A 26,254-nucleotide genomic window follows, 5' to 3' on the forward strand; every position below is an offset into this window, starting at 1 on the left:
AGTCATATCAGTATTTGCACCACATTGCAACAGTGCTTAGAGAAGCAATAAGTTCTACTTATCATGTAGTCACTCTGCATACTTTATATCTAGAAGTTCAGAAGTCCACGAGAAGAGTACACAACTGAATGGTTTTAATTCCAACTTCCACCTGAAAAGCTTTACTATCAGAAGATGACGCAAGACAGTCCACAGGACAAAGTACTGCAACAGAAGTTGGTCACTCTTACCATTAAAGCTATAACAACACAGAATCTGTAAATGGGGAATAAGGACTATTTGGCACTTCAAAACATTTAAGTCTGCAACCACTCCAAGTAGAAGTGGTTCTGCTGAACACCCAAATCTTCAGCAGCACGCTCAGAATTGGGTTTTGGTGGTAAAGCTATTTGAGTTTCCTTCTAGAGGAAATCTAATACATAAGACACTGCACTCACACACAGTCCTTTTCAGTTAGTCAAAGCCCACATGGTTTGCACTAGTAAAAACCACAAACCTATGTTCCATGTTGCTGCATGACTTACCCGGACGAGAGCATCATCTATGATGTGATCACGTCTCACTTTAAGCCGCAAATACGGGTTGAGCTGCTGTCCTTGAACTAAGCTGTAGAGCACAGTTATGCGTCTTTCACTGTACATCCGGATCCTATTGTCGTAATACAATCCTAGGTTCTTGGTAACAGCATTCAAAATGAAAGGACAGGTCATAAAAGAGAATTTATTTTCTGTTTCTACTTTGAAGAAAGTGTAGTCTTTGTCCATTTCTAGAACATCATTCAGTGGTTCATTAATAAATTCTTCAAAAGGGATAAGTGGTTTTCTGCAATCTATAGTTTTAACACCAAGTTCAGTTTCCAGTGGGTCCACTCGAGGACCTTTTTTATTTCTTCTTTCCTCACCCAGCAGCTCTTGAAGAGTTAGTTCACTTGATTCTGGGATGGGTTCTTCATCTTCCTCTTCATTATGATCTGTATCCACATCCCCTCCCACTACATTTGCATAGTAAACCATTTTCAAGCACTTTGAAGCAGCAACAACAGCATCATCATCATTCACTAGGTTACGACTATTGAACTCATTGCTTATGACTTTGTAAGTAATAAGCTGCTGAAATGTTTCCATCATTCTCCGAATTTGGTCTGCTCTGTACTTAGACCACAATCTGACCAGTTTTGCTTGAGCTGCAAGGGGTAGTTTGCTCATTGCTTTGCAAAACAACGGTAGAGCCATTTCCAGGTATTCTGGGCTATGAAGATTGCCGTTCTCCATAACAATAATAAACAAATTCAGATAGTTAGGATCCCGAGAGTACACATTATGGTAAGTCAAGTCACATTCCACATTAGGTGACAAGTACACAAGTGCATTTAAAAAGGCAGTTTCTATTTTTTCATTAGAAAGTAATCTATCATAGACCCGTCTGACTGCTTCAATATCTACAGAGACTTCATCTGGGCCTAGTTTTTGGAGGTTATTATCTCCCTGTGTGTTATCACCTATTCTTGATGATGAAGACGATGATGCACCTGAATCTTCTTCCATAGCAGCAGCTGAGCAGGCAGCTTTTTCCTTTTCATCTTCATCTTTGTCTTCATCCTTCCCTTGAAGAGACTTGAGCTCCTCCTTGGTGTGCTGCTTGGCTTTTCGGAAACTCTGTACCAATGCTTCAGCACTAGAAAATACTCTCCCAATCACCCGGATTAAAGGGGAATAATCCTCTTTCTCTCGACATAGTTCAAGAATTTCATATATCTTGTCCTCTGTTAGAAAAGTCACATCTATAAAAAAGATAGAGTATGAATTTAATTCAGATAACCATTAAAAAGAGAATACTTCTGATTCACCCTACTCAAGAAATCTCTGTATTGTATCATAATTAACAGTGGAAAAAAGTGTCTGTGCTGGATAAATTCAAGACAGATACTTTATAATTTCATTAGCATGAAGAATCATGATTTCACTCACCATGATTTTGTAAAATACTTTATTCATGGATATCGATGGATGTTGATCAGAGAACACACTCAATAGTAAAACCAATCTTTAGCCAATTAACTACATTTGGTAGTTAACAGTATTATAACATCTAAAGAGCAGCAACTAAATCAATCAGTAAAATGTTTAAACTTTAAAAGGCTTAATTAATAAGACTGTGTGAGAATACAGTCTTCTGGTAAATCTGCAGTTAATGCATAAATCATTAAACTATGCACAAACTAAAGTGTATCAACTTATTTTTTCAAACATAGCATATGCATATGGACTACTTCACACACTCTCCCTTAAAAACACATCTTGAAGAAAAGATTCAGTAATTTGTTTTGTTGTATATTAATTGAATATAAAATTTTTGTTTCTATTTTTAATGGTCTCTGCAACTGTTTTTATACTAAACATATGCCTGAAAACCCTCCCCCAAAAAACACAATAATGTTTCTAAGTTACACACACAATTGAGCACGTGAGTTATTTCTTTGTACATTAGGCCTGACTGGGATAAACAATTTGAGTATACTCATCAATATGCTATTCAGAGGAGCAAGCTGATTTACACACATCACCTGCATGGGCTCCAAATACCTCTCTGTGCCCCCCTCCAAACCTTTGATATGAAAACAAGTCATTTGGTGGTTCATTTGTTATTTGAAATCTTCTTTATAAAAGGGAATAAGAAAATATTTATAGCTCTACACTACTTCTCAAACAGAACCCAAAGGTACTTTCACATCAGGTGATGATTTAGAGTAGTATTACCACATGATCCGACCCTGAAAAGATGTTCTAGTTCGAGCAGATTCTTCTGAACTGACACACAGTTTAAAACTAAGACTGAATCTGTTTACTAGCATCTCTACAGATCTAAAAAAGCAAAAAAAAAAAACGCATCACAGCACTTTATTCACCAGCCATGCTAGAACAACTACTTCTGGCCGAAAGAAGTGTGTAATTTTAATAAATACAGTTATATGTTAAAGTGTTTTGAAACACTATTGCCTACGCTAACATTCATTCCAAGCAGTCATTAAATTACAAATAAAAAATAAATGATGCAAAGACAGACAACCTATTGATTTTCACAGAGCCCCAAAGCTATTCTCAGAGCACATTTAACACAAGATTAAGCTTATGTCATGCTACCGAGACTGACTTCCAGCCAATCTGAAGGCAGTGAAAAAGCTTCAAAACTAAAATCTGTCCTGTTGGAAAAACAGCGTTGAAAACACCACGAAGAGATTCAAGCTTAGTGCAACATCTCCTATTCTTAATTGCTGCAGTGCCTCCTCAGGAAACAAACTTGCCTAAAAGAAATTTAGCTGCTGATACAGATGCTGTTCCATGCCACGCAGCTCCTCAAAATGAGGACCACAGCCTGAAGTTCACTGATGCTGGACTACAGAGCTTATTCATAGCATAAAAATTATCAGTAAGAGTGAACAATTTAACAATATAACACATTTCAGATTTCCATACTTACAACAGGAATTTCCTAGTCATTCTTTTAAAGGTTTGTAGTATTTAAGGAACTTATATGCTACTTCCAGTGAAAATTTTTAGTATTACCATTAGCAGTTTCCTAACAGCTTTAAGTCATATCCTGTGACCACCCACTAACTGAGCTGTCATAAGGGTCTGCAACATTTTTACTTCATAGCAGAGAGAACAGCTGGAGGAAAATAAACATAGGTGAAGCCTTCCAACTCAAGGCAATTTTAGCTGACTTGTGTCTGATATGTGAGCTTTTACATGCCCCCTCCTCTTAAACTTTAGCAGTGATTCTGGACTGTCAGAAAGACTGCATCTGATCGAGAAATTGCCAACACCACTCTCCATAATTACCCAAATTATGAATTCACTTTTCATTTTCTCTTAGGGAAGCTTTGTTACGATTGTGTGCTCACTGCCCGCCCATGACCTTTCCTGTTCCCAGTTTAATGTTTTGGTGATCAAAGCTGAAAACAGTTTTCCAGGTAATTAAAACACTAATTTTGAAATGGCTCCCTCTACATATGACTACATTTGTAACCCATGCTTTTTACGTATTTGCAATTTCTCTATTTCCTTCCTCTTTTAGGACTCCCATCCAAGATATTACTGAGATGCTGACCATGGCCTTCAGACAAATTTTTTTTTCTCCCCAAAGGTAGTAGTCTTAGCACTGCAGAAAAGTAATTTAAATAATTCTTTCTGGAGGACATTTCTTTCAATTTATTTAGAACTTTTCAATCCTATATCAAGTATAAAAGCAAGTTGCACATCCTTTTCCTTGACTTTCTCAAACTTAATTGCAGTTTTCCCAGTTGCTACAGATGGACCTTAAAAAAATTTCAGAGCACTATATTCCTTAGACATCATCCAATTCCAAAGATAACTAAGAGTCTCAGATGGGCTTTAAGAACACATCATGCTCTCTGTCCATGCAGCTACAAAGACAGGTCAATGCTTCTGATGCCACAACAAATGAGTCTGAGTCACTGCTTTAAACAGACAGTCTCTGAGATACATTGAGAAGCCTCTTACATACCTGTCCTGGGGAGAAAGGACAGTGGGGTTGGAGAGAAAGAGGAAAATCCTGTACCTGTACACCTCCGTTAAAAATACACAAAATCAAGAAACAAATCACAAAAAAGATCTAATGTGCCTCTTGCCCATCTAGCACTATACTGACTCTCCTTTCCCCTTCCTGCTGTTTTCATCTCTGCTTACTCAGATCATAAATAATTTGGGGACAAATTTATCCTTCCACCAGACAAAGAACAAACTTATGCAGGTATTGACTGGAGCACCTTAGGCCCCTTGTAACACAGTACTATGTTTTACTGCTGATTCTGTAGGGTTTTTGAATTCTTTGCTGTAAATAGTTTCCCCTTCTTTAGCTAAACTGAATGAATCTGAACTCTGTTTATACCACTTACTGCAACGATACTTAAAAACATCTGCTCAAAGGTTAATGGCTTGAATTTCATTTAGCTTGTGATTTCTGCTTGCACCACAGGTTTTCACAACAACAAAAATTATTCTTCCAGTATGTATTTACTACTCTAGAGAGTTTGAAAAGCTAAACAGAAGTTAAAAAAGACATAGAGAACAGTATTTAATTTTCGTATACTGTCTTAGAAATCACTTTGCTTAAACTTCTTTTAGATATATTGCCTGTTATCCACTGTATCATTTTTTGTTCACCTGTTAAGTTTCTTAACATATAAAAGTTATACTTTAATTCCAGATTCTAACTCATTAACTACAGAAGAGTTATGAAACTAGCAAAACTAAAGCAGCTGTACAACAGCACTTAAAAAAACCTCTCCGTATTTGCAAACCCAGTAATCTCAGAACACAACAAATGCACATGGATTTTAACAGAGATGTGGTAGATATACAGATTTTGAATCAATGTTCAGCATCAACCCAGCCATTTTTCAGAATCCATAGTAAAGTATTTGATAGCCCAGTATTGTATTTTACTTAAGAAGTCAGCAGAACACCACCACATTGAATTCTGTAGCCTTATAGTCATGCATATTAAGTGTTTTATTTTAGGCAAATTCTAAAATAACATCTTACCTTTAAAGTCATCTCTTGGGCCTTGCAGTTCCTTCTTGTTCATTTTTCTGTCAGTGCAGGAATTGTTATGGGCACCTTTGGAATTGTTTTCTAGGTAAGCTGAGCTCGTTCCTTTCTTCGAGGGATGAGGATCACAGAGTTTTGCATTAATCTTGTAAAGCTCGAGGGCCTTAATGGCTGCTGCATTGTTATCCATACGGAGAAAAGTTGGACAGGAAGCACAAAATTCATTCGTGCAGGCTTCATTTCCACAGCCCTCAGTTAACTGGTGGTAGTAGCGCTCTATTAGATGCTTTGCAGCTGCTCGCTTCCTGTAGCAAACATTCAAACAGTAAGTACAAGGATTAGTAGAGCTTTCACATACAAAGCTCATTCAAAAGCATCAGCAAGGCAGAGATTAGTCAGGCACTGAAACACAAGATTTCTGTGTCAGAGAGGACATATCAGGAGATTTTTTTTTTAAATACAGTATTTTCATCTTGATAAATGCAAATCTATTTAACACACGTTTTTTGTGGGTCCTATGTAAGTGAAAGGTAAATCCTCTTTATGTACAGTTTTCAGCTTTACATTCTAGTATTATAGTGAGTACAATCTTGTTCAGTTCTGAACAATCTCCATTGTCACTGAAAAATAGAGCAATTTATATGCAAAGCAAGGCTGCAAGTGAAGTGAAAAAGAACTGGATCTCATACAGGTGACTGAGTCCGATGTATAGTACTGAGGTATAGTTGCCACTGATAGAGGGAAAAGGTATGAAATCCAAATGGTCCAGGCATGTATTTAGTAATATTATCAATACTACACCAGTAGGATATAGAACCTTTAAAAATCTAAACTATTTTTAACAAGATTCCAGGTGACCGAGTTATCAGATATTTAGTCTATTTAAATCCACAGGAAAAATATTCCTTGGTTAATTAAACTTCTGACAAAACCAGGATTTAAGTTGAGCTCACAGCTGAATATATTTCTCCTTAGCTTAATACGGTACACGGTTCTGTAAAACAGCTATTTGCCAAATCCCCCCCTTTCTCCTGCAATTACACATATCAAAGTACGCATTTTGAAGAATTACAACTGTATTGCTATACAAGTCAATGTGCTCAGTACTATATATACACACACCACAAAATTTAACTGGCCAACTAAAAAAGTCACAGACTATTACAGAAACATGCAAATGATAAAGAAGTTGCTAGAAAAATGCATGTAATTGGGACAGAAGCTGCATGCAGCACCAAGAGCACTGTGACCACATTTTGAAAGAAACCCCCAAACCTTCACTTGAGAAAACAAGTTATTAACCACAAACAAACTATGAAAGATTTAAAACATTTTGATTAGGTGTAACATGCAGGCTTTTAACCTAACTTTAGCGATGCAGTACTATAAAAATTATACCACAGGAAGCAAGATTTTAATCAGAAATTATGATACTAACTTAAAGTTGCCTATTCCAGTGTTGATGCATGCATAGATTCTGCACAGAACAAGTACTCAAGAACTGAAAAGCTAGAGCCATTGGGTAACATGCAGCACTTGCTGCGCCTATCTGTTAATACTGACTGCTTTAGCATCAGAGTTTCAACACAGCTGCTTCAGAAGGGAAAAAATCCTCAAGTTCTGAAAGTAACTATTGGAGTATATATTATTCAGCAATAACACCTTTGCTCCTTCCTTTTCACCCTTCTAAATCTCATGGTCCTAGGGAAGAAAATATTTCTCACAAAGAAAAGATGAGCTCAACATCTACCCAACCTTCCAAATGCCCCAGTGCATTCCAAGACAAAAAAAATTGAAAAGAAAGGTTTCCTTGGCACCTTGAGATAGAGGTGGAAGACCATAAATTTTAAAAAGCTGTGCAGTAATATCATCAAAACCACTACTGTATAAACAGAAAATAGCTGTATTTTGATCCAAGGAAAGAGTTCTAACCTCTCAAATTTTTATACATAGACTTAGGAAAACCTGCCTCTCTCCACATATGTATAAAAATATGAGGTTTTCTTGATCTTGTCTTTCATACTTCATCTTTTAGTAGAGAGGCTTTAAAAAAACCCCAGCTTAGATGAGTATATGATTTCATAGACATCTATTTCTGAACGCCAAGATTTCATGCTTTGATCATTGACTTTCAATCATTCCAGACCTTCAGTTTTAAAGTGTGAAATATTGTGATTTGCAAGCAGCTAAGTACATATTGTGAAAGCCTTTATTTGTTAACATTGAATTTTTATACCTGAGCTATGGTCACCTGTCTCACCACACGCTCCTTATTTACTCATCTTGATTTACTCAGCTTGCAGTCTCTCCTATGCATTATCTTCATGAAAACTCTTTCCAACTGAAGTTGAAACTTAACGATCCTTTAATTTTCCTCCCTCCCTAATGTTTTCTACAGTGCATACAAAATGGCTGTTATTTCATATACACATTATCAGTTTAACTTTATTCCTCATTCCATTTTCCTTCCACCTTATTTTTCTGTTACAGTCTATGTGTAGATCACAAGTTTTTTGCCATAATTTTCTGACTTATGTAATACAACTATGAATGTTATATGGATTATTTCTCACAGCTATTCTAAATGTATAAATATTAGGGGTGTGCGTGTATTTACTTATTTACTTAAAACAGCTGAAGTTGTTATTCAGATTAAATATATAATGAAAAGCTGATATTGTGAAAAGCTGACCAACTCCCTAAGAAGAACAAACTTATGTTTTCAAACTGGAGAAATTCTTAGTCTTAAGGAGGCATGCACATCTTTCTGGCTTACGTAACACCTAGTTTCAATAAAGTTGTTTAAATGTATAAGCATGATATATTAACAACACATCTTATCATATTAAACAACACTCCACTTTTATCAGGTCATATCTGAGGTGCCAGGAGACAACACTAAGCTAAGACTTGTCTCTAACAGTTAACTTCTGAGGGACTCAAGTTTTATTTGCTTCCTATTTTAACTAACAATTACTTCTCAAACTGTGCCATGCCTACAATAATGTTGTTTGTACAAACATTTTTATTGTGACTCACAGCTACAGACTCACTGATTCAAGTTCTGTGAAATTCTATCAGAGATAGAAGGTTCAACTGAAAATCAGATTTTTTTTTTTTTATCAACTAAGGAAGCAAACAATGCAATGTACAACAGTACTGGAATACCACTGTATTAGAATTTCCCTTCACCTCTCTGGCAGCTATTCCGCAGACTTTTGTATCGCCTCAAATAAATTAGTTAACTAAATAAAAAAGGTGGCAACTTAAAGTGAGGATACAGACCTAAGAAAGTATAACAGAATTTCCCAAGCCTTCCACAAGAGTTACGCTTACTGAAGTCCATCCATGAAAGCACTTACAGAGAACACATTTCCAAGTAAACCAAGGTGTGATTTTACAGAACAAATATATTCCATACCACATCTGCACTGGGGTACTTGAGAGATTACTGTCACTGTCCAGTGCCAAAAGCCCACATTTCTGTATTATTCAGAAAAAAGTGAAGCATACCTTCTCCATTCTCCAGAGGTGAAAACTTTGTCTCTTTCTACATTCCTCTGCTCATTCACTTTGTAGATAAGTTATAACTCTGAGGCATTAAAACTGGTTCATCAAGCAAGGTAACACAAAACACCCCTCTAATTCTCAGCTCATACCACACAGTGAAGACTGCAGCTCCCCTTAAGTTCCTATACAGGGACCTAGTAAAGAGTAACTGGTCCCTTAAATACTCAATGACTAATCTACCATTCATTAGCAGACAGACACCTTCTAGTAGGGTGGTGAGGCACTGGGACAGGCTGCCCTGAGAAGCTGTGGGTGCCCCATCCCTGGAAGTGTTCAAGGCCAGGCTGGATGGGGCTCTGAGCAACCTGGTCTGGTGGAAGGTGTCCCTGCCTGTGGCAGGGGGGTCAGAACTAGATGATCTTCAAGGTCCCTTCCATCTCAAATAATTCCATGATTCTATGGTTCTAGTGTACCTAAGGTTGCAGTGATTGTCTTGCATATATGTTTGCAAAGACTCACACTGTTGTTGCACATCTGAACATGAAACTGCACTGCTGTGTTTGCAGTTGTAAATATTTCACAGCCATATCACAGGCCTATCCTTAACCCTTAGGGGTAACTTCCCACACAGCACACCTTGTATAACCTCCTCAACTGAGACTTACTACTTCAGTGGTGGCTGGGGGCGGGGAGATGCACCTAAAATAGATATAATCTTCCTTCCCAAGGTCCAACAGATAATAAGGACTCTGCATTTTTAATTAAAATGCTGCCGAAACTGTGCAGTATCACGAGAAATGTCCACTGCTGAGCCTCTACCTTTCTAGATACTTAAACCAAGGTGCACTGGGCTGCATTTTGGGTTGTAAAGTAACTTTTGAATGTCTAAACCACATATGAAACAAGGGACTGAATGCATGGTCCAAAGTCCCTATGTAAGAGCATCTAACTTGCATTTACCAAATATCTTAAACTACAGAGAAATGCTACATAAAGGAAGCTTGTGCAACAGAGGAAATCCAATCCACTTAAGGAATTTTAGAAAAATCTGAAACATTCAATTCTTCACAGCAAAAAATCTTCAAAGTTTCAAAACTTGCATGAAGTTAAAAATATCTGCATAAATGCATCATTTTTGCTTTAAGTTTACCTACATTTTAGAAATTTGTATGAAGTGTTCATACTTGTCTAGAAATATCGGTATGAAATTATGTATTTCTGAATGGCTTCTGCTTGGAACACCACAACTTTTATATTAATTCCACACAGAAGTCTCACATTGCTCCAACATGGCCTGTTTTAGCAAGTAGAAGTTTAAAGTGGTCTGTTTTAACAGCACCGTTAGACATTCAGAAGTGTAAAATATTCATAGGCTGTTTTCTTAATGCAAAACCAAAATCAAACAAAAAAGTATTAATATGCATGGAAGCAAGAGGAAAAATTATGTCTTTATTTTGGATAGGAAACAAAAAACAGGGATTTTATTTTTTTTAGTACTAATCGCAAAACAACTTCCAGCATATGCCTTAACAGACAGGAACATAAAGCAACAATTATACTATGCTGTGGAAATAAAATGACAAACAGACCAAAAACTGTTAAAAAAAGGTGTGGATTATGGAGGGCCACCTTTATGAAATTCAATACTGCTTTCTGAGAGTTTCAGTTTCAAACCTTGCGTGTTGGTTTCCTGCTTCTGTTTAGTTAGAGTAAGAACAGCAGCACTAGAGAAGACAACCTGACAACCGTCCAGTAAAAACACTGCACGCACAGACCCTCTAGAAGTGGTCTGCACACCGAGCTGCCAGATGTTCCACTCAGAGCTGAAGCTGAGCCTTCTGTTCCAGCAGGGCTGTAACACCTTTTGCCCACCTCAGCCCCCGGTGCCCCAGCACATGTACAGCTGCAAATACACATGGACTTTGCATTTTCTGACCTTGCTCTTTCCAGTGTGGCAGGCTCCAGTAGCTGGGGTGCAGACTGTGAACCTCCTCAGACTACACTGGCTTCAGCCAAGGGACTTCCCTCCCTACCATGTATTCTAGATCCACTGTGCCTCCGGGAACATCATGTGCTGACAAAGCCAGACGTGGCACTTCCTCAGGAAGGGCGAACCTGAGAAAAGTTGTCCTGGCTTTATGGAGCAATGCAGAAAGACAGCCAGAGAGGAGGGGGTTCAAGAACACAGTCAGCACGTATCTCTTAATCTTGTCTCATAGACCAATTACCTTGCTACAGTCCTATTAGAAAAGCACCCTTTGTTACAGCCCTTTCCTCTTCAGGTTGTTAGCTCCAGGACTCTACAGAGATAACATCATTCCATAGACCAACTGGTTTCGTACCCTGGTTCCTATCTGTCCTTCCTAAGAAGGCATGCAGTGCCCTGTCACTTTTGCAACCCCTCCAACATTCAGTTAACCAAAAAACTGAGAGACAAACAATGCATCAATTATACCCTGGCTTTTCGACCCAAGGAATTTCAGGAAAAATCCCCAATTCCCCCCCTTCCAAAACATTACAGGCCTGAAGCCATTAAATAACCGATTATGAGTAAACAATTATTAGGCAATTATTGTAAGCAATCAACATATGTAAATGGTAATGACTGCAGGCATACCTGTATTTTAAATACTATGCTCACGTTTCCAGAAGCAGCATCTTTTGAAAAGGCAGGGAGAAATACAGCCTTCATAAAAAAGCCCATAAATTCATTTAATTACGAAGAAAAAGTAACCTGAATTACTGTTGGAATTGATTTATTACTAAGTTCAGGAGTGACTATAAACTTACAAAAATCTTACTCTCTTTAAAATATTAAGGATAACAAATTTGTTGAAAGAAAAAACTACACAACTGTTATCAGGTGTTAAACTTCCACAGAGTAATCAAGTTTAACCACACAAAACAGCTCAAGAGTTCTCCAAATTTTGTTTTAAATTATCTGGAGTCCTACTCCAGACCGGTTATAAGGCCACAATGAGACCAACTTTGTCCTTATTGGAAAGACATGAAATGACATTAACTTCACATACTGGCAGGAATCCTTCAGTCTGTCTTTTATATCCAGTTCAAAACAAATAATTAATATTTTATCAAACTCAGTAAGCAAAATACATATTCTTTAGTGCCATCCATGTTGTTTTCTTTTGATTAAAGAAGTCCTGGCACTCAAGCAAGTACAATTAAACTTCACATTGTACTCTCCTGAACAAGATGAAATTTGTCAAGTATGAAATTTATACACTATTCTGATCAGCAGCCTGACCAAATAAAGGAGATTAATATTGGCACTGCAGTGAGATATCAAAAGACACAGACAGTAACACGGAGACACCAATTCTGATTCTCTACTTCTGGACCACTGGAGTGTTTCAGTAGAAGCATGGTACAAGTGAAATTATTTCAGATGAAAATACTGATATAAGAAGAGGACCGACCATTGAAGCATGTAAGACCGACTGGCAGAGAAGAGACCTAAATGATCATCAACCTCGTACTCTCCTTGCACAACTTGAAGAAGCCAAGTGCAGGAATGGGACAATCACACAGCTGTTTTCAGGTTACTAAAAACACCATAGCACTGTTTCCATGGTATCATTTTTTTACTATGCCTTCATTCTGCCTGACACTGTCCTGGAGGGATGACCATGATCATGCATAAACTAAGTGCAGACAACCTGGATTGTAAGACTTAAACACCTGAGTTTCCAGTTTAGGAACAGCCTAACATTTGTGGATTAGATATCTCCATAGAGAAATATCTCCTCTTTACGCTTTCTTTTTAACTGTTAAATTTACAGCATTCTCCAAGCTCCATGGAGTCAAGGTCTGTGATACATTTGCTTCAGTTATATTTTCTAATGTAAAATCTGGAATCAGATGTGTTTTCAGGTCTGAGGAAACTAATTTAAGGAATTCTATGTCTAGAAGGCACTAGGATGGCATCTGAAAGTATGCATCATGAAACACTAATACAGTTATTACATATGTTCGCAATGGCTGTAATTTGGTTTTCTAGCATATTTTGAGGCTGCTGCAGAATTTTTATTTTGTCATTCTTTCAATAGAAACAAACCAGCTATCAAAGCTACACCAGTGTGAGATGATTATGCATCAAACACAACTGTAACAAGCCTTTAAATGGGGAGGCTGCTCAACTACCTTAAAACGAGAGAGAGAAATTTCAAAATTACAAAGTATCCCACCCTCAAAAACAGAAAGAAGGAAAGATGAATACACAGAAAACCATCACATCAAATAATCCAAACCTTTGCCTTGATAAGTAACAACAGAGAGTGAAAATACATTAACTGAAGTCAACCTATCATTAAACAATTAAAAATCCGGTAATTTAGTGCTAGAGAGGTTTTAAGAAAGTTATACTAATCAAAGCTGATAATTAATGCAGATCTGTGACAGAAGCAGACAGAAGATACTGATTTTAAGAATTCAAATACTTGAATGAATGCTAAAGAAAAGACTCCTAACTCTGAGCAGGCACCGATATGTTCATTATGCATGGAATCAGAATTTGAAAAGCCTGGGATAAGCAAGACTTATCCATGGAAGAATTTACTGCATAAGAGTCTGAAAGAGCCAGCAGATTTTCTTTTTATTTAATTCACACATGTGAAAAACATATTTACCTGCATTTACCAATGAATTATAGGCATGTAAATAACATAGTAACTATTGCAGCTACATAGTAGGCTTGCAGGTCACACTGTATTACTCAGCCTGCCATTCCATCCTATGTGGCAAGGACAACTATGCAGCAGGATTGCAGAAATCCTCTGTAATAGCGGATGTATACACCACATTCTGATACAGTTTTAAAAAAATGTAGTTTTGTAAGTATACCATGCCTTAATATTGTGTAACTAGTACTCAAACAAATACGTGAATTTCTACAGCTTGACTGACATCTATTTTAGACAGATACCCCATATCTACATAAGTCAGGGCAACTCTGATCATCATTCAGCACCAGAAAAAAATATTCAGTTTTCACACAGAAAGCTTGCTACTGTAGATTATTTCTTCAGGTTCAGTTTTAAGGATGATAAAACACACACACAAAAAAAAGAATTGTCAGACTGCTAGAAGGAAAAATAGTTGTATTGCCTTTTCCTTCTGATTTGTTATAGGTCCTTATAGAGTCTTTGTTTCACACCAGTCATGATCCTTGTTTCTGACACATCTTATGCCTTACAATGTGTAAAAAGCAGCAGTCCAAATGACAACATCCAGAGTGGATGACAGTCAGCCTACAGCCCAATTCCCCCATTTGGGTAGGCCAAGGAAACAAAGAACACAACTCAACTTGCTGCAGGAACAGTAAAACACAGCACAGCAGGGGCTGGTACTGAAGCAAAAGAGACTATAGCAGGTTTTTCGCCCTGCAGCCTCTAATACGTGTCCACGTAGCGACAGCCAGCAACCTCTCAGGTCTGGATCCCTGCAACCCACACTCCTAAGCAAGCAGCCAGACAGCACTTCTGGAACAGATGGCACCAGAGAGGGAAAAGCAAATTTGCCATCCCAGGAGAAATGCTCCTTCTAGTGCAAGAAAAGACTTCACCGCAGTGAATTACTAAAAACACATTGGAAAAGTGTTACTTGCTTCCCTCTCGATCACTTTTAAGGTTAGGTACAAAGCCCAATGCGGAGGAGCTCACCTCAGCTCCACTCCTCCCCAAGCTGGGCAGCTAGAGAAAAGTCCTTGAGCAATTCACACCATGTCCCCAGCCTGCAAACATTCAGAAACTGGCATTCAGCCCATACTGCGTAAAAAGCTATGGCACCTGGGGGGTATGGAGGAGACAGTTTAAGGTCAGAGAAGTTAGTGGCAGAAGAGAAATGAACCCAGGTCTTTTGAAGCCTTGAACAGTATCCCAACCACTGGGCTACGCTCCCTCTATTATTTTGGAACTTGTGCAGTAAAGCCAGAAAAGCAGTGTTTGTGGGTTTCCCGGCTTGAGTTCTATGACGGGATGGTTTGCATAGCTATAAAAGAATTCTTATTTGCTAACTCACAGAAGAATAAAGCCTCAAATAACTCTTCTCCTTTTTTTTTTTTCTTTTCTTTTCTTTTAAAGCAGTTTCCTCTTTCTTGCAACCCTTCTGAATTTGAAATTGAAATGAACATTTCAACCCATCACAGTCTTGCTTCTAGTTAATCTTGGCTTCTAGGCTAATGAAGACAGACCAAAAGAAGGTCCAGAATGGTGAGCAAGATGCTATATGAACACTGCTTACAGAAGGAAAGCTAGTTGTCTCTTTCTAAAAGTAACTAGTATATAAATTTACCAAATCAAGTCAGACCTTTTTATTATTATTTCTTAGTTCAGAAATCCATCTGCCACAACACATAAAAGTAGGTATTGTGCCTTAGTACTGCAGTGTCTTCAAACCCATGCAAGATGTTAGTGAATAGCAGGAAGAAATTACAACCGTCAAGTTTGAATATAGGCCTGAAGACTTCTGACACTGTATTGTGCTAGTCTCTACTGGTTCACATTAAACTAAACCTCTGAACTTTTCCTTCAATCCATTCACCCTTAAAAAACCCACAAGTCACCACAGTTTCTACAGAGGGTTAAAATTATTTTTCCATAGCAAAATACTAACTCGAAATTTTCTAAGGCAATTCCACAGCTCTACTCAGCTTTTGTTGTCTTTCTTTTTTTAAGCAGGTGTGAGAGAAACTGTCACATATGTTCAAAGCATTTTTAAATAAGATATACTAAACTCTTCCACTTATTTACTTACATTCGGCTAGTTTCAATGTTTTCAGAGTGAGGTTCTCCTGGTGATCTGCAAACACAGACACAAAATCTTAAGCATTGTTTGTTATTTTAAGTCATTACAACATGAAGAGTTAGGAATGGCGGAAAGTGATGACAATGGGTTATTGCCACTAGAAGCATCAACTTTTACGGACTTGCACATTTAATTTGACCAAACTCTAGAAGAAAGTTGATAGTATAAAAGTTGACAATAGAATTAAGCCCAATTTCTCTCAGGAGGACAGCACTTTTTCCCCACAGCTTATGCAACAGCAGCCATCAGAGCAGCGTTCTGCTGGCAGTCCTTCACTATTCAGGTTGCACAGTGCACCAGTTCTTGACTAATTCTTCAAAACCACTTCTGTAACCAAAACATATACTCAAAACTTCACCAGTGATCAACTATTACAGAGAGATTCTCTGTGCAATTGGACTCTTAAGAATCAGCAGCTCAGAAGCAGGTGTCAACAGAATCTCAAAACAAATTTACTGTATCTCTCTACTTGAATTATGGACATAATCTCACAGAGCAGAAGTGTTAAAAGGCAGCCGTTTCTTCCTTCCAGTCATATTCAGACTTAGATGTTATTGCCTGGCATTTTTGAACACACAAGCAGCACCCATGTTCAGCTTGCCAACCCCCCTGACTTAAACTGCAGAGTAATTAAGTAGGCTAAATTACAGCTGTTTAGCTTCTCCTTATTCCCATCTTCTTCCCTATGCCAGCACTGATCCAAGAAGTTAGCATTTGGCTTTCTTATTTTAAAACAAACCAAACAGATTATTTTTTCCCTCCTTCGGGACCTCCTCCTACCCAGTAAATTTGTAGCCAGGTGAGAGTTTGTAGCGAGGTGAGCCAGGAGACAAGGCAGCAGTTTCAACTTCAATCACCTTAAGCTGCCTTGAAATCATATCCTGAAGAGCCTTATCCAGCCTTCCCTTGGGTAAAGATTTTGGTACAGCTGACCACAACTGCCATGCTGGATGTACTGTGTGAGCAATGGAAATACAGCACAGCCATTACAGTAAAACGTAGCTTACATAAACAAAAATGTCGTAAATAGAACTCACTTTGTAGGTTTCAGAGCTGCCTACAGGTCTTCAGTTAGCACAGCTAAGCAGGCTTTGCCATAGCTATATTGAGAAAATCTTTGTTCACAGGAATGGAATTTCTGTTTTTCTCTATTTGTTATATGACTACCTGCACTACTCTAAACACTATTGAAAATCTCCACCTGGAATCTGAAACATTTAATTTTTCCTATGATTCATTGTGCTACCTTACCGGATGGTCCCTCTTATTAAAGCCTGGACTGGTCTCTGAATTCTCTGCAAAAATCTTAGCTCCTTTACTGATATACCAGGTCTTAGCAACTTTCTGGATTTTAACAAACTGTACTATACTAACAGCCCCAGTGCCTATAAAGCATTTCTGGCAGACAAATTCCTAGGTTAGCTGGATACTACGCAGTGACAGACAATGCAGAACACAGGAAATTATTTGTTTATATTTCACTAAGTTATAAAATTCAACTGACACTATGGACAAAATTCTGAATTTACTATCCAACTAACTTTATCCTCATGTTTAAAATGCAAACACTCTCTTACCTGGAAAATAACAAAAAACACCCGATCTCAAAATTTGGTCTCTATTTATTCCCATCAAATGATGTTTCCCTTACTGATTAAAGTTCATGACTGACAAGTGCTGACAAAAATAATGCTCAACAGCAAACCAAACCAAAACGTAATTTCCCTTCAATTCCAGTGACCAAAACGAATCCCTAAATACTTAGCACAGAGAAAACAACTTTTTTTTTTTTTTTTTCAAATTCACCTAAGCAGGTAAGTGCTAGAAGCCATACAACATGAGGGGCAGTGGAAAGAAGAGTGTTTATATTCATACAGACTAGCTTCTCTATTTACATCTAGAACTTCAGAAACTGAAAGCAAAGAGCCTGGAAGTTTGAGCCAGTTGCTATCTTTGTTTTAGTCATAGGAAATATAACACAATGAAGCTTTGGGTAAGAGTAGTGCTTTAAGTTGCTATGAAAATATAAGTGAGATAGTGGTGTTAAAACAAAAACCATCGAGAGTATAAATCACTGTGAGCCTTTAAAATACACAGCAGCATGAAAAATTAGAGAAAAATTGCAGCTTAGTACCTAAACATAGCATGTAAAAAAGTTGATTTGCAGCACAGACATGTAAACATAGGAAAATATGTTGGATATACTGATAGCTATCTTTATCATTTATATGAGTTTTATCTGGGCTTTTAACAGACGGTGCAGTTCAGTATACGGTATTGTGCAAAAACGTTTATTCTACAAGACAAACAACATAAGACAAAGTTTCAGGGAAGTTCAGAAAAAATAAAATCTAGATGTGTCAAAAAAAGGTTTGGTCCTCTAAGTTAAGTGGTTCTAAAGAAAACAGGGATCAAATTCCTTCAGCTTATTGTTTTCGATAACATAAGCAGACCTACCAAAACTGTGATTTGCAGAACTATTAAAGCACTTATGAACCTGATTTTAAAAGGTTTCAAATGACAATGTAAGCAACAAATAAAATGAGCTTTCAGTACTCGCTAAAACAACATGGAAGATCAATCTAATTACAGGAATTGTAGTTGTTTGTGGAGAAGCTATTTATCTTGCAATACTCAATTGTTTACAAACAAGATACCTTGTTATTCCTCTGCACAGGCAACAGTACTGAAAAACAACTATATAGTATGTCAAGATGCTTTAAAATCTGAAACAAGAGTTCTGTTCAGAGAAAATCTCAGAGTAAATGCTCTTACAACTTTCAGCTTTGAATTAGACTGTAGATACTGATCACAAGACACCAACTAATCTGAATACTGCAGTATGAGCTAGCAAATTGAAATGGTGGCTCACTTCCAATAACACAGGGAGCAACTTCTCCATTCTACAAGCCACTCCTTTTACCTCCACTGTACCTCCCTAGGACAGAAAAGTAAAGGTATGCAAGCCTACAAATTTTAACATCATCAAGCCTCCTGATCAAATACTTTTTAAGAAATTGAAAAAATTGCTTAAATAACTATACAAACAAATTATACAGAATTTCGGTATGATAGTAAAAACCACTAGAGATTTTCAAGTTACAGTATTGCTCTTAAGACAAATACCATGGAGCACCAGAGTGCTTGAATTTTAAAAGGCAGGCAGGGACAAGCTAAGTGAGCTTTGAAACCACCCTAAGCAAAAGGGTAAGTCAACTTTGCCAGCTGACTTATCTTAAACAAACACTATACTTTAATACTATTTACAAAGCTAACTTCAAGACATACAAGTTAAATACTTAAAAAAACCCCACATTATACTAAAACTGATCCTGAGAAACAACACAATATGCTTTATGCTTACCTTTTACAAGCTGTGGCCATTCGGTGACATCAGGGTGATCACGATTTTGAGTCACTGATTAAAAACAAGTTGTCACACCAGTCCTGTATCACACTGGGCTAAGCATAAGCTTAACAACTCTAAATAAGAAAAATAATTTAGTTAAAGCCCTTACAAATTATTTTTAGCCAGTTCAGTAAATAAAAAATATTAGACAGAAGAAAAATTTTGATGTTGAGTACTGTTTTATCTGCACAAAAATTAGTTCATTTTTGAACGGCATTCTAAGACTTCTACAGTAAGCCACTACAGTACACTCAACTGGTAAACCTGAAAATTCATCAAATTATTTTCAGTCTCTCTAAAAACCAACAAAATCAAACCCCATCTTTTGGACCAGCAGAAAGCATCCAACATCAAGATAACAAGCATTCAAAGATCTGGAAGCACGTGCTAACTATGAACTGCAAGTTCTAACTACAGTAAAATTTCATTAGTTGTTTCCCTGCTACAACTCAATTAATACTGGTTCCTAATGAGATTCTGTGTTTCCACAGGAGCAACAGGTAACTTGTGCTTTGTTGTGTTCCTTTCCCCAAAAGGAAGTAAGCTAAAGCTATGTAAAAGTTTCAAAGGAGTAATCTTTGCTGTATGTGGCCAATCTTTTAGGCTCATTTCTATCACATGTACTCTCTCTTCTCCCTTAAATTTTCAAAAGGGTATTTTACCTGTCAATTGTTTCCTGTGATCTGGCTCCACTGGTATAAATTGAAGGGTTGGTCCTTTACTTTGCCACGCAGGTGGCAGCCAATGATCACTCTGCAATACTCGAGCCCAGAGCGCCCTGGGACCACCCCAGCTGATTACTTCCATGGCTGAAAAGGAACCAGTTAGTCTCTTACCTACTGCTACTATCTACTCTAAACTAAAGTTAACTGATAAAGTATTTCCAAACATAACCCTCACCACTCAGTTCAGCCCATTCTCTTTCTCACCCGAGCTCCTAGGTGCATTGGACAAAGACCATAAAGGAAAAAGGTGTCTCATGGAGAGTCAGATCACAAACAGCATTATTCACTTTTTGTTAATATAAAGTATTGATTAAAATTGAAATGCTATTACTGTATTTAGTAAATAAAAAGTTATCTTACTGTCTCTAAACAGCCAGTAGCTATGAAGACAGACCTCTCTGGAGTACCTGAGGAGTTTATTCCTGTGGCTCTTACCAAGATGAAACCCCACATTTGCAGGTTGCCATGCAGCAGAAGCCTCACAGAAGCAAGGAGCACCGAGGCTGGCGAGCTATTGAGGGCACACCCACAGCTCTCTGCAAACACCCACAGTCATAACCAGATGGTGCAAATACTAAGAGAGGGCATCAGACAGCTTTAAATGCTTTGGTAAAGAAAGCTTTTGTGCTTCAGTCCAAGCTCTTACAAGAGTCTTTCAGTAAGGTCTTAAGTTTGATAACCAATCAAGCATTCTCAATACTAATTTGTATCTGTTGACTTGTCAAGGGTATCAAATCACTGATCAGTAAGTAAGGCCCATGATTCTCTAAACTTTGTGAGAAAAGCTGCTGATTTTTGCCATTCTACTACGAACTCTGCAATGGAACAAGATTTGTACTAGTTTCAGAATAATGTTTATTAGTTTTATTTAGTATGTTCTTTGAAGTAGGAAAAGTGCCATTTAATTATTTTAAACAGTAATATTTGAGTCTTATCTAAGCACAATTGCAGTTGACATTGATAAAAATGAAGGAGGCTATCAAAAGCCTCTGAAATAGGACAGAGATTCTCTAATACCTATGTTTTACAGGTGTAAATTGTCAAAGTTTAACTGAGTCAATGCCAGGAACACAGTATAATGAAAAAAAGTCAGTTGCAAAGGTTCCTCACTTGTCAACATTAAATGACAAACAGGGTAAAGATTTTCAAATTGTTTGCTGAACATTAGCTGTACAGAAAAGCAAACAACAAAAAACATGATGCTGATGCAAAATTAAGAAGCCTTAAACACTCCTTGTGGCATTCTGACTAAGACCTTTCAGTGTCCACTTTCAGGCAAGCCTTAGCTTTAAAGAAACAGATGCCTACTCTAAGGAAGTGTTATCTTCTAAAATTAAATCTAAATTCTTGCTGCTTTCTGAAATGAGGTGAAATGGCTCTGTAAAAATGCATTTAGAAACTAAAACCCTTTCTAGCTCTTTGCCCAAGTAACCTTTAGTATGCTGGTCAAAGAGGACAGTGATGTAATCTCTAATGCCTCGTTGGTTAGGAAATCTGTGTTCTGACTGCTGAAGTACCAGTTCACATTCTGGAGTGCGCCTAATCACTCCCTACCCAGACTTGTGTCCTATATTACTCAGACCATGGCAAAAGCTAATTGCAGAAGTCCTCCATTCAAATGGAAGCATACTATAACAATAGGCTGACAGCAATTTTAGTAAAAGAGGGTTTTTCTGAGCCTGTTTCTTTCCTATGGGAGAAGTCATGAACAGGATTGTCAACAGTGAATGAACACACAAAGTGTTGGTGCTGGATTCAAAAACCATCAGATTTTGGAATGTTAAAGAATATTCACTGAGGTGAAAACTCCACAATCATAGCCAAAACAAGTTTGTGCCTCGGCTTGACAGATACAACTATGTTAGCTTTACCATACCACCAAACATAGTATCTACAGCAGCTCTGTAAAGAGAGGCAGTATCAGAACTGGCATGAGTCCCACCACACCGAAATTAACTCACCCGAGCTTTGCAGTTGAATTTGTCTCTACAAATTGAACTTAGTGGGGATCAGAGCTTTGAATCAGGTACTTGCAGCACTCCTAATTTGTTACTAGATACCTTAAAACTAGATTACTGTATTGGGGTCTAAAAATCTCGGGCTACTTTTAAACAATCCAGACGTAAGAAATCTTAATGAATAATTTTCCCTCCTATCTCCTTGTCCTACCTTTCCCACCTATCCTTGCCACCCGTCCTGTGGGACAGAATATGATTGGCAAGGATTCCCTAGCACAGATGAAAGAATTCGTTTTTCTAAAACCTTACTCATTCATGCATCAGCAGAGTACTGTCTGCTGGCAAAGAGTCCAGCATGTTGAAACACGGGGTGGGTGGTGAAGGACACTGCCATCAAAGATCCCTTATTCCGAATTTAGTTTGAACAATGGACATTTTGATTACTACATCTAAATAAGGCAGAAAAATAACTGGTAAGAGAGTCAAAGGACACTATTTGATCAGGAAAAGGAAACCACACTGATGAACAGATCAACATATTGGAAAAGGGTATTATGGAAATAGGAAACTGAGCTAAGCCAACTGCTTTTCTGTCACAGAAATTGCTTCACATTAAAAAAAAGAGTTCTGGATGCAATTTAGGTAGGAACAGCAGTCACAGAGCAGATATTTACTCCTATAGCTCAAACAGATTTCCCTGGTCTTCACTGTCATTTGCATGACTTACAGTTTAGGCTTTCACAGGCACACAGAGCAGATGAAGGGATCACATGCAGTTTGTGCCTGTGAAGCATGTCTGAGAAACCTGAGATGGCTGCAAGGCTCTTTAGAACTGGGGCGGCTCCAGTACAGACACATCTATATCTGCCTAGTGACTATTTACAAGAGGTAGATGCAATATGGAAGACAACAACTCAAATCATGTATCTGAAGAACCTTGTGTGACATGGAGTAGCTCTGATTGAGAGGGAACGGGATAAATAATATGTCTAGGCAGTGGCTGGAGACAACACCCGTTTCTCCAAGGTGAAAAAGGTGCAGATTTTCTGAAAACAATGCTCCCATCAACTCAAAAAGAGGAAGAAAAAATAATAAAGGAGAGAGCACAAGTCCGAAATCAAGTTCAGATGCATCAAAAGAGGCTAAAAGCAACTTTGTTGCATAGTCTGAGATCTTCTCTTTGCAGATTTCATGTAACCTTGAAAGTGTGCTATCACAAACATGAACCAAGAAGAGAATCATTTTGTTTCGAAGACATCATCGAGATCAGCCATTAGCCCAACACTGTCACTAAACCATGTCCCTAAAAACCTCATCTACACGTATTTTAAACAGCTCCAGGGATGGCGACTCCACCACTTCCCCGGGCAGCCTGTTCCAATGCCTGACAACCCTTTCCATTAAGAATTTTTCCCTAATATCCAATCTAAACCTCCTCTGGTGCAACTTGAGGTTGTTTCCTCTCGTCCTATCACTTGGTACTTGGGAGAAGAGACCAACCCCCTCCATGCTACAACCTCCTTTCAGGCAGGTGCAGAGAGCGATCAGGTCTCCCCTCAGCCTCCTTTTCTCCAGGCTGAACAGCCCCAGTTCCCTCAACCGCTCCTCATTATACTTGTGCTCCAGGCCCTTCATTGCCCTTCTGTGCTCTCTCCAGCACCTCAATGTCTTTCTTGTAGTGAGGGGCCCAAAACTGAACACAGAATTCAAGGTGGGGCCTCACCAGTGCTGAGTACAGGGGGACGATCACTTCTCTAGTCCCGCTGGCCACACTATTCCTGATACAAGCCAGGATGCTGTTGGCCTTCTTGGCCACCTGGGCACACTGCTGGCTCATGTTCAGCCAGCTGTCAATCAACACCCCCAGGTCCTTTTCCACTGGGCAGCTTTCCAGCCACTCTTCCTGAGCCTGCAGCACTGCCTGGGGTCGTTGTGACCCAAGTGCAGGACCCAGCACATGGCCTCCTTGAACCTCAGACAACTGGCATCCAGAACTTAACTCCACATCATGGAGAACATATGTACCTATTTGTCAGCAATCAAAAATAAAGCGAAAAATGTTCCAGCTACAAATCACGTCATTGAACATTCTTGCTCACATGGATTTCCCACACCTATTACCTTCCCTGTGTTATTTGATGTTCACTTTCTGTGACAGCACTGCAATCTGACTGCTGACACCCAGTACCTGAGGTCTACAAAGATGCCTGAGAGGAGGAACAGTTCTCTTATTAAACCTATGACTTCTTATTGACCTTACTGATGGATGGGTACTCTGGAAGGTGGCATTTGTAAGAAGTTTCCTTTACAAAAAAAATTTATGTATCTGCTTGAGTAATCTTTGTGTGTGTTTTTTTTTTTTTTTTTAAGCTTCTTTTTGACAGATCATATAATAGTTTGGGTGTGAAGGGACCTTCAAAGCTCATCTAGTACAAGCCCCTGCAATGAGCAGGGACATCTTCAACTACATCAGGTTCCTCAGAGCCCCATCCAGCCTGGCCTGGGATGTCTCCAGGGATGGGGCATCTACCACCTCTATGGGCAAAGATGATCTAATGAAAACAGGGATGATTCACCTTTACAAAGTAGTACCATGATCTTCCTTTCCTTCCATTGCTGGAATTTGAGTTGCTTAATTAAAAATAACCAGCTCTCTCAAGAAGATATCTCTAAAGACAGCTCTCGTGTGTCTTCTGAAGAACCCCTCTGAATCCTCCGAGAATGGATTTGATACAATTCCAGAATGACTACCATGACGAAATGGACAGTGACCATCTATACAGTAAAAGGTGGCCTCAGAACTGCCCTAGCTAGCTAACATAATACTTTCAAAAAAGAACTGGCAACTAATACGAAAGCTGGTCTTTTATAACTTGAGGTTGATTCAAGTGTCCTGCAGGAAATTGTAGAATATTCATCAGATCCCTATGGTCAATCTTAACTGTCACTAGCAGGAGAAAAAAAAAAAGTAATAGCTTAATAGTAATGTTTGAGACTTAATTTTTTTATAAGTTTGGAAATATCAATTGCTTTTGTTGCCTGCATGCTGCTTCCAACACAGAAAGCAGGAGATGACTGAAGATTCTAGAAGTTTTTTTCATACGACTAATCACAGGTCGGTTTATCAATGATCATAAGGAAAATAAAACAGCCACTAATAAAAAACCTGATTACACAAAACCTAATGGAGCTGCAAAAATACAAAGCCAGAAGTAAATACATCTATACAAATTTCATTCCGTTGCCTGGTAAACCAAACTGTTCAACTAATAACAACAAGTACAAAATTACACAGTTAGAAGACCAAAAGAATTGGGTTCTATCCTGGAAAATGCCAAACTGAAGTCATTACAGCAGTCACAACTGATAAGCAAACACACACATGCTCCCAGTATTACAGCTAGAACAACAGACTTGACTCATAAAATGAAGGGTTCCTGGAAAGGAAAGCCCCTTTCTACATCAGGAGGTGAAATCCAATCATCTGTTCAAATTTCTTTCAGTAGCTCTCCTTTTACTGGCTAGGTATCAGGTTATTTTCCAAACAGGTAAGTTTTACAGCTTCACTTCAACTTCAATATTTAAACTTTTATTCCATCCTTTTGCTTTTGCTTTGTTATTTTGCTTTCTTCTGCCATCCATCTTTCATGAAGCCTTCTATGTAAAGTACCTTTCTGTTCAAAATGTTTTTCAGTGTCAACAGTATGTTTGTTTACATATAGATCATATTAAGACCAAAAAATCCTGCAATTGTGCAATTCAGTACATTCAGCTTTTCTGATGTTCCATTAGTACTCATAACTCACTAGTCGTAGGGGATTAGAGGGAAATTCTTCATCAATTTATGAAGCACATACCATTCCAAAGACTCTATGCATACATACAGTGGCAAGCAATTAAACATTCAGAAAAAAGCAGCCAGCAGAAATAACAGCGATAAAGAAGTAACTGCTTAGGTTTGAAGAACAGCCATCATACACACAACTGGTATCAAAACTGGAGAGCAAGAAGCAGGTGGGTGGTCCCAGTGGTGCTGTGGGTGCAAAAATGAATATACACTACCTGCCAGATGCCTGCTATAGTAAAGGACCAATCTATACAATTTTCTCAGGAACATCTGGATTGTGATAATGTAACATTATAGCTTTTTAAAAGATTTACAGTTTTTAATTAACACACACTATATTTAAAGTTCCATCATAGAATTAATAATTTTAGCTCTTATCTATAGCTTCCTACAAAATACAACTTACAAAAGAA

The 26,254-nt window shown here is 38.1% G+C and overlaps 1 protein-coding gene across 3 annotated transcripts in view; it reads right to left on the bottom strand.

Annotated features, from left to right (window-relative positions):
• UBE3A (ubiquitin protein ligase E3A) overlaps window positions 1-26,254 on the bottom strand; it is a 52,280-nt gene that overhangs the window by 15,504 nt on the left and 10,522 nt on the right. Inside the window, exons 3-7 of one of the 3 annotated variants that reach the window (XM_082074127.1) lie at window positions 19,974-20,120; window positions 19,267-19,385; window positions 15,852-15,896; window positions 5,565-5,875; window positions 525-1,780 (exon numbers count right to left, since the gene is read on the bottom strand). In XM_082074127.1, coding sequence (XP_081930253.1) covers window positions 525-1,780; window positions 5,565-5,875; window positions 15,852-15,896; window positions 19,267-19,286 — 1,632 coding nt within the window. In that variant the 5' untranslated portion in view covers window positions 19,287-19,385; window positions 19,974-20,120. The remainder of the gene's footprint in view (window positions 1-524; window positions 1,781-5,564; window positions 5,876-15,851; window positions 15,897-19,266; window positions 19,386-19,973; window positions 20,121-26,254) is intronic. The other 2 variants (XM_082074126.1, XM_082074128.1) reach the window with 2 other exon arrangements.

This window comes from Streptopelia decaocto (genome assembly GCF_964273445.1).
Source record: "Streptopelia decaocto genome assembly, chromosome: 1".
Lineage (NCBI taxonomy): Eukaryota > Metazoa > Chordata > Aves > Columbiformes > Columbidae > Streptopelia > Streptopelia decaocto.